Raw genomic sequence first — 14188 nt, forward strand, 5'->3', positions numbered from 1 at the left:
CCACACTGCTGGCTCATGTCCAACACCCCCAGACCCTTCTCCACCAAGTGGGGAGGCACTGCTGCCGCCATCACCATCCACATCCTCCCTGATGGCAGGGAGAGACCCTTTTATGGTGTGGTGGTGGGGAGCGGAGGACAGAGACATTTGCCTCCTCTCACAGCCTCAACCTAAGCTCACAGATACCCTGTGGCCCTGGCTGCAGAGGCCTCTTGGCTCAGGCCTCCCTCAGCCATAGCCTTGCCTCTGCCTCGTACAGCAGGATGGCCACAACCACCTTGGGGACATGTCACCCAGAGCCTCAGGATGCAGGGCCTGAAGGCTAGCCAGGTCCTGGGGAGAAAACAAGGCAGACAAAAGAGGCCATTGCTCATTTTTTGTGTCAGCTCACGAGTCTTCTGGCTGCAGCAAATACCTCAGCAACCCAGAAGAGTGGTGCCTGCACTCAGGCAATGCCCTGCCAGCCTCGGCCTCCCAGGCTGTGCAGCAGCCTTGAGAGCTTTGCTGGCTGGTGTCTCCCTGATTTCCTGACTAGTTTCCCAAATTTCAGCTGCTACTCTTGCTCCTACAGAGCCTCACATCCTGTGGCCTTCTCCATCAGCCCCAATAGCTTTTGTCAAACACTGGTAGATGTTTGGCATCTGATTTATCTTAACGAATAAGAGAAACATATCAAACAAGAAAGTACAAAGGGTTGCAGAATCAGTGCCACTGTCCAGCCTCTGGCAGTGGCAAATCACTGGGGTGGTCACCAGTAATGAGTGGAATAAGGACAAGAATGTGTGGGGTATATACCAATATAGCTTCAGAATAGTCTCTCACCTGCCAGGTGTCCCTGAATTGAGACCCTCCCAAAGCAAACAGGTCTGATCTGACTGATCTGGAAGTAAGTAGTGGCCGATCAATCAGATCAAGGTTTATTCAGTCTTGAATTGCTGTTGATTAATTTTGCAATGTCTAGATCCAGAAAGTTTATTGAAAGTCCTGTTTGAGCTGGGATGTCTTGGACTACTTCTCCTGGGCTTGGTGGCAGAGGCACAGCAAATTCTGAAGTAAGTGCACATATCACAGGTATACCAATGGACTCCTCTGGAGCTACTCAAACTATACAGAATGAGCAAAAATATCTGCATTTTAAGCAGGAGACACAGGGTCAGTGCCAAGATGCTGCTGCATTGTTGGTCCTCAAACAGCTGTCCACAACACAAAGGAAATACATGGCCAAGGAAACTCTGAAATGTGTTATTTCTCTTCAAATCTTCTAGGTATTAGTACCTGAGCAGAAACTGTTGGAGAACTGTTTTGCAGAAATATCTTGTGGGTTTTCAAACCTATTCAGAAAACATTTAAGGCAACAGCCAGGTCACTCCACTCTGGGACAAGACTGATCCTTACAGAAGAAAGGGGTGGTTATGTGACAGAGAGAGGATGTCTTTTTTGGGGAGATGTGGATAAACTACTCATCCTGATGAAGTCCTTGATCCTTGTACCCAGTGGCCAAAGCCAATCAAGGCAATGACTTGAAGCAAAGCCAAAAACCTGAGGTCAAGTCAGACAAAAATTAATAACTCAAGAGCCAGGGTGAAAATCAGAATGTCAGAATAACCCAGAAATGTACCATGCACTATCTAGGAAGCAGAGTCCAGGCAGGAGCAGGACTGGAGCAGGACAGGTGCAGAAGACTAGGGCACAGCAGGAGTTGCTGGTACAAAGGCAAGGGTTTGGACAGAACAGACCAAAACACTGAACAGAAGATAAATGAGGAGAGAGAAATTTTCCCTCAAGTCCTGTCTAGAAGACACATGTTATCAACCAGCTCACAACCCTTAACCCAGCTGTAGCTTCTCAAAGGGCTGGGAGCCAAGCCAAGACATATTGAGAATTCCTCCGACATCCAGGAAAAGTCAGTCACAATCTAGGATACTTGCATGTGTTTCTTTCTAGGTAACTTTTAATGCCAATAAATGACAGCCAGCCAAAAAACCTCCAGCAGATACCTGCCAAGGCGCAGCATCAGGATGTGCTGCCTATACAGCAACACCTATTCTTGCATTTCTTCCCACTCCTGCCACTCTGCCCCACTGATAATACTAACACAGCGGTTTGCTGTCTTTGAACCTGAGAACTGATCAGATAGATAAAAGATTTAAGTGCTGGACCAGTTCCCTGATTTGATTCACAACATAACCACACAAACATTGGTATTGCTGCAACTGAGGAAGCAGCACAGGGGTAAGAAGATTCCTACAGGTGGGGCAGGAATACTATAAACCAGTACTGTCATCAGAGCTGACATACCATCAGACTGTAACTGGGGAGTGTAGACAGAAATATTAACTTTTATCAAACTTTTAAACTATTTTGTCAATGAAAATAGTAGTAACATAGAAAAAAGGACACAACCCAAGGCTTCTATCCATGCCTGTCAATAGACTAAAGGCCGGATTTGCTAGAAGACTTTTTTTTTTTGCAAGCTTCCATGTAGAAATTGCCATTATATCTTACTAGAAAACTATTAACATTTACCTATGCTGGATTAAAAAAAAATATATATATAAAACAAAGTTCAGCTCTTTATTAGTAATATTGCTGCTCTGTGTGCAGCAACAAGCCTTTGCCTTCTCTTTATCCACGTCTTCCTGGTTACGATCATTCAGGATACATAAGCACAGATGTAAAAATAACTACCAAAAGATCCTTTAAAGGATGAGACTTGCCTAATACAGTAGCTGTTGAGACACACTCCTTATAGAGTCTTAACTGGCCAGAGTCTTCTAGTGTGCCCAAGAAAAATCTCCAGTTTCCCTTAAGCATTAAGAAGTCATCTGAACCATGCACACATGCTGCCAGATACCAAAAGAAAAGAAAACCGTCTGTATGAACTTTTTAGCCAGCCATACCAAAGAGACCCAATGCTGGCCAGAAGATACCTTCGCTTTGTGAATGATTCATTTTTCCCCGCACTCTGCTTGGATAGACTTTTCTGCTGAAGACTTATGGTTCATCCTAAATTTTTGAGAAGAAAGTGCAACTTTGGGTGAAGCGCTTTAGAACTAGGAAGTAAAACATTTTAATTCACCTCACTTCTTAATGTCTAAGAAAATATAGGATTGGTACTGAATTCTGAACTGGACACATACTTCCATCCATATGTTCTAGCATATGGAATGGGAACTTCGGCGTTTTTAATTCTCTCTGTGGAGCCACAGAATTCCTGCTGTTAGCGGGACAGAACCAGACTTCTCTACAATAGTGTGTTGGTGTTCATAGGACAGCAAGGGGATCTCTTGGACCCAACTTGGTTTCAACAGTGAGTGCGCAGTTGCTGTTAAAACAAAGAATGAAGACACAGTCAGAGCAAAAAAAGTCTGTCCAAGCAGCACAGCAAGCAAATAAGGAGGCAAAGCAGGGGAAAAAAGGAAAATTAGCATTTCAGTTTACTAGCAGGTATTTCAGATTGGCTAATAAGAACCCTCAGGTAAATTAAGGCCTTCCCACCTAGCAACTTCTTCTATGTATTAGGCTCTACTAACCGTATATTCCTCAAGATTCAGAACCTGACCACTGAGAACTCAATGAGCCACGAGACAGATGTAGTGGGATGTTAAGTAGTAGTTTATATTTTCCAGTTTATGCAAAATCTTTACAAAATTAAAAAAAACCAAACCAAACACTCAAAAGTTTACAGCATCAGCCCATCCTTTGTTACCCATTCATCAGGAAAAAAGTAAACATTGCCTACCTTAAAGTTAAAAGGACCATTAATCAAGAAAGATGGACTGCTGAAAAGCAAAAATGACAAGGTTTCAATACAGGTACTTGGATTCAGCCCTTGTCTCTTAGTTATATAAATTGCCAAAAAGAGGCATAGGAAATATTTCATGTATCACACTAATATGTCAGGTTTTTTTATACCTCCCCCCAATAAAGTGGATGAAAATTATATCACAATAACCAAATATATAAGTTTCAGGCTGAAAGTATAATTGAAAATGTGTTTACATGTTAACACAAGTGTACTGAGATACTCTGTCGAAATTACACTTTAGACCAATTATTTTATTTTGCTGACTAAAACAAAAATCGTATTTGTATTTCATGAAAAATCTTTGCAGAAAAATAGCTAGTTCTTCAGTTCTGAAGTACTTCACACTAAAATCTGGACTGATCAACTTCAGGAAATCTATTCTAAACATTAAATGCTAAAACTTAGCTGAAAGTCACAGAAGAAAATATTATGACAGCTTGTAGGATTAAGTTTTTAATTTTAAGCCCCACACAGTGATATTTGGGGGAAAAACAAGGGAAAAATTTACATAAAATACATTCAACATTCATGCTGCAAAGGCAAACAGACCCGCCCTGTTTAGTGAATAGACAAATCACTGCTTCTGTTTCCGAGGCATACACTTCATTTTTCAGTGAACTAATGACATTTAAAAATACCACACTTCAGAGACTTGTAAAAATGGTGTACGTGTATTATTTAGTTAATCCTTTGCAATGACAAAACAACCATGTGTGAAGAGAATTACTGTGGTCCCTACAGTGCTACACTGTGGCTTACAACTTTATTGTAATGCTAACTGCAGGTAAGACTGAGTTCTCTTTATGTTTATGCTATTCAAGGTGGTTGTCAGCTTACCAAAAACAGTTCTTAAATGAACTCTCAATAATACAATATAGAATAATGAGAAAGAACTGAAACTAGGATAACGTACAACAAACATGCTTTGTCATCAACTGAATGTGTGCCAAATTTGAGTCAAATGACAGAAAACCATTGAAATTGCTCCTTAAAGGAATACATATTTATAAAGTAGCAAGTATAAAACTTCATGGATTTTTTTTCGTCTATTTACTAAGCAAGCATTCCTCACAGACAGGATGAGAACTCAGAAGCCACAATAATACTATATTAGACTGGCTATTACATTTAACAACACTGCAAATGGTTCCATGTTAAGTACTATTTTTAAACCTTCATAGTCTTACTGATGGCAGACACATGGACCAGTAAACAGTTTAAAAAAAAGTGAATTTATTTTTTACTTCATCATGTATGATTAATTTTGTAGAAACAGTCCATCATGTATGCTTTTAAACGGTCCTTAAGGCAAGCATTATTTCTCTGGTGTTAAGTATAGAGTGGTTGTTTGAATTCATATAAAAATAGCAAATTCTTGAAAGTATAACACTCTAACAAAAATGCTAAAACAAACATACTACACTTAAACAAAATGAGCTCTCTACCAATATTTATGGTCATGTACTATGGTCTGACATTGATGTTTCTAACATCATATCACTTTCATTCATTTCAATCTCAAATGTTTCTTCCAATGGGCGACCATTATCTGTACTTTTCCTTTGCTGTGTCGTCTCTAATGTTACTATGCCACTTTCATCCAGAGTTTGTCTTTCTATGTCAAATTCTCCAAAATCCCAGGGAGGTGAAATTATGTTCTTTAATGTCTTCATTGTGTGTACATCAAAGTCATAACATCTTAATTTGTCTTTGATCTCTGTTCCTAGGAAAACAGTAAAAGCATTAGGTTGTTGCAAATAAACACTCCCAAACAATGTATCTCAAAGAAACTATAATCCAGAAACTACCACAACTCTCTGCTTTCAGACTGACAGGCAGCTGTCGCTGCTAATAACTGAAGTTGAATAGAGTTGTTCTGAAAAAAATCCAGCAGCCTCCTTCTTGAAAGAAGCACAATAGATGAAGTATAACTCAGATTTAAAAGTCTGTTATGAGAAGTAATTGTCAACTGCCTGCCCTATTCTCTTCAGAGGCTTTTTTTGTTGTTTAAGTCACACACAGCATGGTTTGCATCAATGCATATCATACAGCTGCATGGTTCTTCCAGATGTGTTAGCTTGCTACATATGGAGCAAGACAATTATTGAGAAGAAACATCTGCTTCAATTGTGCAAAAAATCTGCAGGAAAAGCAACAGAGCACACAGATGGCTTTAACTGGCTTCACTGTCATTAACATGCTTGACAGGACATCAATTGTGTTCATTACAGATAAATCAGTAATTTCAACGAAGCAGAAGTATGTTGCTATAAAGTTTTTTGGGGGGCAGAAAGTTTAAGAACATTTCAAACTACGGCACTATAGTATATTACTGTTATGAAGCACTTTTTTTTTTTCCCATATGCAAAGCTCTGTTTTTGCAAGCAGAAGAATTTATCCTGTCTCCACAGAGTTTTGACATGGTGAAATGCCTTGTCCATATCTCTCTACAGCAGTATTAGCATTAGTGTCCTGATTTTCTAACTCCAGATTTCTGGTTTGTTTTTCCCCATTCTTTTTGGTTTCTAAGCTGCCACAAATCAATATCTTCTATGAAAGAAACCATCACCACCTCCAATGGCAAAGTGTTTCTTATGATGGTAAGAACTTACTGTCATGATGGTTACAAAAACCAGTGGTCATCTGCAATTGCTGATAAGTTCTGTCTCATTAAACTATTATAAACACCACCACCCCTCAACCACAACAAGCACACCAAACAAATGAAAACATACTCTATTTTATAAGCTAACTAGGTAACAGTAGACAGCCTTTCTTGATGTAAGAATAAGACTCCTCTCAAAGGACTCAATGACTTTATGAGTCACTCAAGTGAAAGACTTACCAATGTAGGCTTCTGAATCACCAATATACATTTCTATGCAATGTCCAAGCATTGTGACTGAAAATGTGTCATCTCTCCTAAGACCAAGGGCCTATTAAAAAACAACAGTAAGTATTCAGCAGCAAATAAAACCTTTTAAATCTTAAGTCCACGATTGTTGTTTTGTTACTTTACAATGCTATCAGAGCATAGTCATCACTGTAAAAGCAAAATATTGCAGAACCAAAATAACACTGTCATATGAACTGGCTGAAGTAGTAAGCAAGCAAAGCACAAAACCAAAACCTGAAAAGGATATGTATACAGAGAATCACACACAAATCATGAAATATACTAGTAAAAATAATGATTATAAAATCTGTGAGGAACTTAATTTTGTATAGCTAAGCTACAATCTGTAACGAAATAGACTGAGACACGCTTAAAGTAATTACAATTGAATCTATGTAATACAAGCTTCTAGGTAAATAAAACTGCAGCTAAGTTCAAGCCAATCCTCTTGAACACTGAATATTCAACTGAGGGAAATTCACTGTTACTCTATGAAAATGTGAAATCAGCAAAACTGTTCCGCAATAATAATATATACGTACCATATAATAAAGATAAATCTGAGACAACAGAAAATAGTTTAAATGTTGCGCTTACTGTAAAACATGTTCTTGAAGGTATAGGTTGAAAGTATTTTTGATTATTTCAGCAGTATGAGAGGTTTAACATGTATATGACAACTATGAAATGCAATTAATTTTTAACAAAGGATTCAACTAGTTTCACAAAGTGGCCATTTTTTACTAAATCAAAAGAAAACTTAAGCTGACTCTTCAAAAAAATTTAAGATTATAAAATAAACAATAATTTGGAGGCTGGAAAAAAAAGTCGTTTCTCTGTCTCAAAACCAAACCAGAATGAAACGGTAAATAATAGAATCTGTGACCAGCACTTTTCATTTAAGGCAGTTACATACCGTATGAAAATAGTCGATGGCGCTTTCAAAATTACCCATTAGACTGTGTATGTAGCCAATGGCAGAGTAAGTAGAAGCATTCTGAGGAATGAGCACTAGCGCCTGGCGATGGTATTCCAGCGCTTCTTCATATTTCCTGGTAGAAGTAAACACAGGAGTCCTATTAGTAAGCCTCAGGGTGAAAGGTGTTTTAATAGTAGTATATCAGTATTTTCCTTAGCTCAGCAGCATGCACTCTTGCAAGAACTTAAAAATTATTGCTTCGTACTCTGAACATAATAGAATGCACAAAAGGTTCACGGATATTGACAATTTTCTTCCTCAACGTAATTGAGAAATCACTGTTCTCCTTGTGTAGTATAACAGCTGCCGACTGCTAGGCCCCATTTGGAGATGATCTTAGCAATTTGATACAGTAAATTGCTTTAAATGGTTAATGGTGCTCATTGTAACATTAGCTTTCCTTCTATAGCTTTCATTTTCCTCCCCAGGGGAGTGAAGGAGCAATACCAGAATAAATCACTCATTGTTCAAATTGAGAAAAGCAATCTGGGCAGAAATTCCACAACCTGTGAGCACTACATACACTGGTACTTTTGTCACTTCCATTTTGCTGCCTTCTCTATCAGAAAAGGTTTACACAATATCAGTAATTTCTGTCAAACACCAATCACCCTTTCTTTGAAAATGATCCATTAATTAGACTGCTTAATGCATTCATTATTTTATAAAACGGGGATTAAATGCAGATTATGGCATTACTCTGAGAAATTAAATTATTACATTTGACATCGGAGTGCCAAGACAGCAATTGTCTATTCAGAAGAAATGTTAATGTCTATAGTTATAAGGAAATTATGCAAACAGCAACATATGAAGATGTTAGAGGGCATTAAGTAATAACTGAGGCAGAAAAATTATGCAACTGTTTGCTTGCTGCACAAGACTTTCCCATTACTTGGATTTTATTTTCATTCATAGTATTTACCTGTCCAATTAACAACCATTGTATTTTAATATGCTGCTTGCAATTTCAACTGCATGATGCTAATGAGTGGACATATATCCAGTAATTTTTTTTCATACTAGCAACAACATGTATTATGAACACTAGTAAATTATTTATTATGGAGTTTTTAAAGTTATCAAAGCATATGCACAGCTGCCTAAATTCTCAACTTGATTTTCTTGAAAGATGGTTTACAAGGATGTAGAAATACATTAGGTTGGCTTTCTGAACCTGAACAAATAATACAACATATGTTGTCTTAAGTGTGATGTAAGCAGCTACTAATTTTTTGTAGAAATTAAAAAAAGACAAAAGAATTTATAACTGAAACAAGTATTTGGAAAAAACCTGCAATTATACTCATTAATAGATTCCAGAAGCAGCGCCTTTTGTTTGATCTTGGCAGAAAGGGTGACTATTACACATCCGTATGTCAGAAGGAAAATGAAGACTAATTGGCTATTCAAGCACAAAACAATTACTACTAAAGCAGAAGTACAACTTATATCTACCATAATCACATTCTTATTAGGAGCTGTAAACAAATTACAGTGTACACCAACTGGACAATTAAAACCTTTACACTAAAAAAATATATTTATGGCACTGATTAAACAGAAGAAAACACTGGTTAAAATCAGATTAATTAATGAGAAAACATTTATCTATGTTAAAACTGCTAAAGCTTGCATATGTACTTTGCACTTTATTTTTCTCTTCCTAGAATGGAAATATGAAATGAAATAATAGTTCTGTTCTTGAAAACCATAAACTAATATTTTATTGCTGTGTTAATATCACTGAATATATCATGTCAATAAAAAAAAACATAAGCACTGATCTAAGCAATTAATCAGTACAGAACCACCTTTGTTTTAATTAAATCAGCAGACAGGCTGAACCATGTCACGACTAGGACAGCAGCCAGTTCAAATTCAGACCCATAAAAAGACCTAAAATCCCACAACCAAATTTCTGCCCAGTAAGAATCAATAGTTAAGGAAAGGTTTTTACATCAAGTACTTTAGCTTGCATGTAGGAAACTGGATATAAGGGATGACTAAAGGATTTACGGTCACAAGCTGATTTAGGGAATCTTGTTCTTAAAAGGTGCTTCTACACTGCTCTCACATGGTGTATAATCGTGATGTAAATGAGAAGCAGGCCTAGAGAACACTCATTTGTGTAGTATTCCAGATAAATGGAGCTCCAGTACTCTCTGCTTACTTGAGTTTTCTGCAGACATGTCCTAAGTTGTTCAATAAAGGTTCCCACTTATCAACTGTTACCTGCAAAATAATACAACAGTTCAGATAACTGCATTGTCCCAGATTGTAACTGAATTTTGCTTACTTTAAAAAAAACAAAAACAAACAAATGAACAAGACAATTCATTCAAGACCAACAAAAATATCACAAGCATTTTCAATTCTTTTCAAAACACATTTTAAGCTTGAAACATTTATTCAATAACTCATTTCTCTAATTTTCCCATTCTGCAAACCCAATTGAATTTCTTTAATGAGTCAGTGATAACTGAAACTTGGATGCAAATCAAACAAACTTTGTTTTCTACCGAACTAAAAATCATGTTAAGTCTCTCAGACTAGAAGCACTAAAGACCCCCCCCAAATTATGTGTTTGTAAAATAATTATAAATACTGAAGGTCTTTTAACTGTCTTCTCCATAGTTTCACTTCATCTGCTCTAAATAAATGAGCTCATTTATGAGGCACACGGATGACAACCTCAGCCAATGTCCTTAAAACACTTTTTGTTGAAATTAAAAATCATTTGGACTTGATTACATTATGAAATTGTGATTTATAACAATGTAAGGGCACCTCTGTATCTCTATTTTAGGTGTTTCCCATTCTAATTCTAAATTTCCATTTTGCTGTTTATAGATATGTTGATATTTAGTACTTCTTACATAAGAAAAATGCCATACATAGAAGTTTGTGGCATTCACATATACAACAATACAACTTTAACTAAAATAGAACAAGAAGTGCACAAATTGGTATCTGTTCAGGTTGTTTGAGTAAATGTGTGCCTTGTTGACACGAAAATTATAGTTTTTTTTCAGTGCTTTCCACTTTATAGAAGTGTTATTGTACTCTAGAAGCAATTTCATTATCTTGATCAGACATCCTTTGTAAACAATTATAGTAGCATGAGGTGGTGTCCTCATTAACTCAATTTAAGCTAAAAATTAAGAAAACCTATCTTAAAATTCACAATAAGCCTGTCACAAGGTGATAGTGCTTCCATTAAGGAATCTGAAGTCACTCTAGTACAATGTGTTTCTTTAGACAAAATTATGTCACACAAAGAAAATAAGTGGTACTACCAATAGGTACAAACTCATTTGCATGTCCCAGCATTTGAGGAATCAGGGTTGTAATGGTTGACTTCAGATTCACAAAAGCACCTGAACTACGAGCACATTTCCTCACAAACTTTTTGCCAGGGATTACTATGGTTGCTTTCAAGAAGTCAGTGAAGCATCCCTGGGCCCATTCCCACACAGTGGCTCTAGCTGGTAGAGAGAAAACAATTCCACACCTATAGGATTATGTCCTAACTAAAGTGGAAGTCGTTCAAGAAATGGTTGACACTTAAGGTGGCAGAAACCATCTCATGTGTACCCAGTTCCACCCTCTAGTCAAGAACCATTAGTCTACTATGCCCCCAGACTGAGAATGAGACCTGGATTCTGCTCTCCACACTTATTTTTTGCCTTTTCCCAATCTCATCTAAAAACAAAATATACTCTATTACAAGCAGATGGGTCAAATTTCAAAGTCAAATTTACATTGTATTGCTTTTATCTTAAAATAAGCACAACGTATTTTGTCACAAGATATTACAGAATTTCCTGGAGTTTTACAAATTTACGATCATGTGTGTTATTAGGAAAAATACCTCATTTCCAATAGCTTTGATTTTTTCCAGTGCATCAAGAAACCACTTTTCTGCAGTTTTCCAGCTATGAATTGACGAGGTGGGAGGAAAGAAAAGTAAATTAGTTAAGAGTTTTCATTAGCAGTACAAGAAAACTGTATTGCCAGGAAAAGTTCTTTGACATTATTTCATTGTATGAGCGAAATTAGATGTAAAAACCCAGTAATTTATGTTTGGGTATATTTTGCATGTGCTCCTAAGAGCTAACACGACAAAGTTAAAAAAATCAGAAGCAACCAAGAATAGTCACTAAACACTTCTTTTATCTGTTAGTTTTTTTTCAGAATATATTTGGAACCTCCTGAGCTGACAAAATATTTTGCTGTACAAAATTTTATAGAATGTGTGCACTTGTGGGCAGATAGAGGCTTTTTCAAGCAATTCAACTACCCAATGACAGGCACACACAAGATAATAATCAAGCTCTGTATGTTCCTCTTTCAATCTTAAGCAACAAAGAACAATGTAGAAAGCAAGGGTTTAGACTAAACACCTAAACCAGAACCAAAAGAAACTATACTTCAATTTAAGTACTTCAGTAGATAAACTGGCACTTTACACTTCAGAATAAACCAGTATTTAATCCTATTTGGCAAGCTTACTCTCCATTTTGAAATGCAACCACTCCGACTTCATGCATAACAAAAGGATCTTCAGGTGCGATGCTTAAAGCTTGGCTGAAAAACCTTTCAGCTAACTTTGAGTTGTTTGTCAAACCATATTCCAGTCCAATATAGAGCATCGGCAAATGACACCTGAAAAATAAAAACCCACAAAAAAACAAACATGCATTTATTAGGAATTGCATCACAAACTATAAAGAGACGCCAACTGTGTTTCCATTTGTTTATGTACATCCAAGCAACAGCTGATTTCAATGGACTATTAACCTAACGGGCAGTTAAAAGACTTCACATCTTTGTCAGTTATTGACAAGAATTTGAATTCCAATATATAATTGTAACCTGCTCTGGAATTACACATATTTTCTCAGTGCTTAAATTAGTTATGAGAGTGGTTTTTTGTAGTTTCCTTCATACATTTCATTTACAAATAGAACATGGAAGAAGTAATAATTGAAGGGATTACATTTACCAAACACTACTGTGTATTGTATTTTTATTTATTGTATAATAATATATATTAAAAATAATACTGTATTGTACTTACCAATACAATAGTTTTACATGAAATTCAACATGATTAGTCCACTACTCATCTTACAACCCCTACAGCATGAAACAGCTGTCCAAGGTATTACTATATGGCAGTTTATGACCTGGTATGACAAACATGATTCACAAATTTCAGAGAACTTTCAGGTAGAACATAGATTACCTAAATATAAATCTTAACTTTAGAAAATCACAACAGTAATCACAAATAGTGGAGTTAAATGTAGATCATGAAATCTGGGGCTTTTTTTCTCCTTTGGTCTCTACCAAGTAATTGCTGCAAATGTCTTGCTATGGTTTAAAGGGATATAGGTCGATGTTCTACACTATTTATGGATTAATTTTAATTTTTCTGAATATGACTTTTTTGACATACCCTTTCATGAGCTGTGCAGCTGTGAAGTATGCAGCCATTGCTTGGTCATGCTCACTCTCAACTGCAAATGAATGTCCATATGCTATCCACGCAGGTCCGTAGGTTCTCTCAAGTGTAGTAGCTTTGCTAAAAACAAGAGCAAGTCACAAGCAAACACATCTGAAATTAAATTCCATCTGCTTCAGAAACCACTTACATAGCAATACTATGAGACATAGTTAGGCATCTATTAAGATAATCTTCTGTAGTGATCATAGGTAAACAAAGTTAATTGTAAAAATTCAATCTATTTAGCACTTATTACACATTCATTGTATTATGTCTGTTGCTGTTCATGGCCAACAGGAATTGTTTGATATTACTAAACAACCAATGATATAATAGATTAATTGTGCAAAATTCAGAAAACCTTAGTAGTGATTCATAATGTATTGCAAAATTCTAGCTATACATTAAAAAATAAATATATTCTAGCAAATATAAGTTTCACAAGCAGGATGTGAAAATACCAAATGAACTCTTAGATTGAACCGTGCATTTAAATCCTGCTAAATAATTGTAGTAGCCTTAATGAAAACAAGAGTATTTATTTCTCATATTGCAGACAGTTGCTGTGCATCAGAGAGGATGACAAAATATCACTCAAGTCCTGAGCTGAAGACGCTACCTGCAAGTCTCTACAGAATGACAGACTTGACAGGAACATTAGAAATTTCTGTAGGGTATTTTCTCTGTCTGAAGGCAAGGGCCTTCATAACCAAACAGGTCACAACAGATGTGCTCAATCTTTTCTTAAAAGCTTCTGACATGGAGATTGCACATGTTCCACAAGCAATCTATGCTATTGCTTAGCTATCCTCAAGCATTTCACTTTTTCCTAGCATTTAGTCTAAATCTTGTTTTTCACAGTTAAACTCTTTATTTCTCATCACAGATCTTTGAGAACAGTTTGTTCTCTGTCTCCTGGGACAAAACGTTTAATATTTTAACACTTGCATCTTCCCATTCTACATCCTAACAGCTTCAATCACTTAAAAAATT

At 36.5% G+C, this 14188-nt stretch overlaps 1 protein-coding gene across 2 annotated transcripts in view; it reads right to left on the bottom strand.

The window, feature by feature from the left end:
* CDC16 (cell division cycle 16) overlaps positions 1-14188 on the bottom strand; it is a 32523-nt gene that overhangs the window by 3007 nt on the left and 15328 nt on the right. The window contains exons 12-18 of one of the 2 annotated variants that reach the window (XM_080343602.1): positions 13148-13273; positions 12199-12351; positions 11558-11621; positions 9857-9918; positions 7621-7756; positions 6654-6744; positions 3743-3782 (exon numbers count right to left, since the gene is read on the bottom strand). In XM_080343602.1, coding sequence (XP_080199728.1) covers positions 3766-3782; positions 6654-6744; positions 7621-7756; positions 9857-9918; positions 11558-11621; positions 12199-12351; positions 13148-13273 — 649 coding nt within the window. In that variant the 3' untranslated portion in view covers positions 3743-3765. Of the gene's footprint in view, positions 1-3742; positions 3783-3897; positions 5532-6653; positions 6745-7620; positions 7757-9856; positions 9919-11557; positions 11622-12198; positions 12352-13147; positions 13274-14188 lie in introns of those variants that run through there. The other variant, XM_080343601.1, reaches the window with a different exon arrangement.

This window comes from Nesoenas mayeri (genome assembly GCF_963082525.1).
Source record: "Nesoenas mayeri genome assembly, chromosome: 1".
Classification (NCBI taxonomy): Eukaryota; Metazoa; Chordata; class Aves; order Columbiformes; family Columbidae; genus Nesoenas; species Nesoenas mayeri.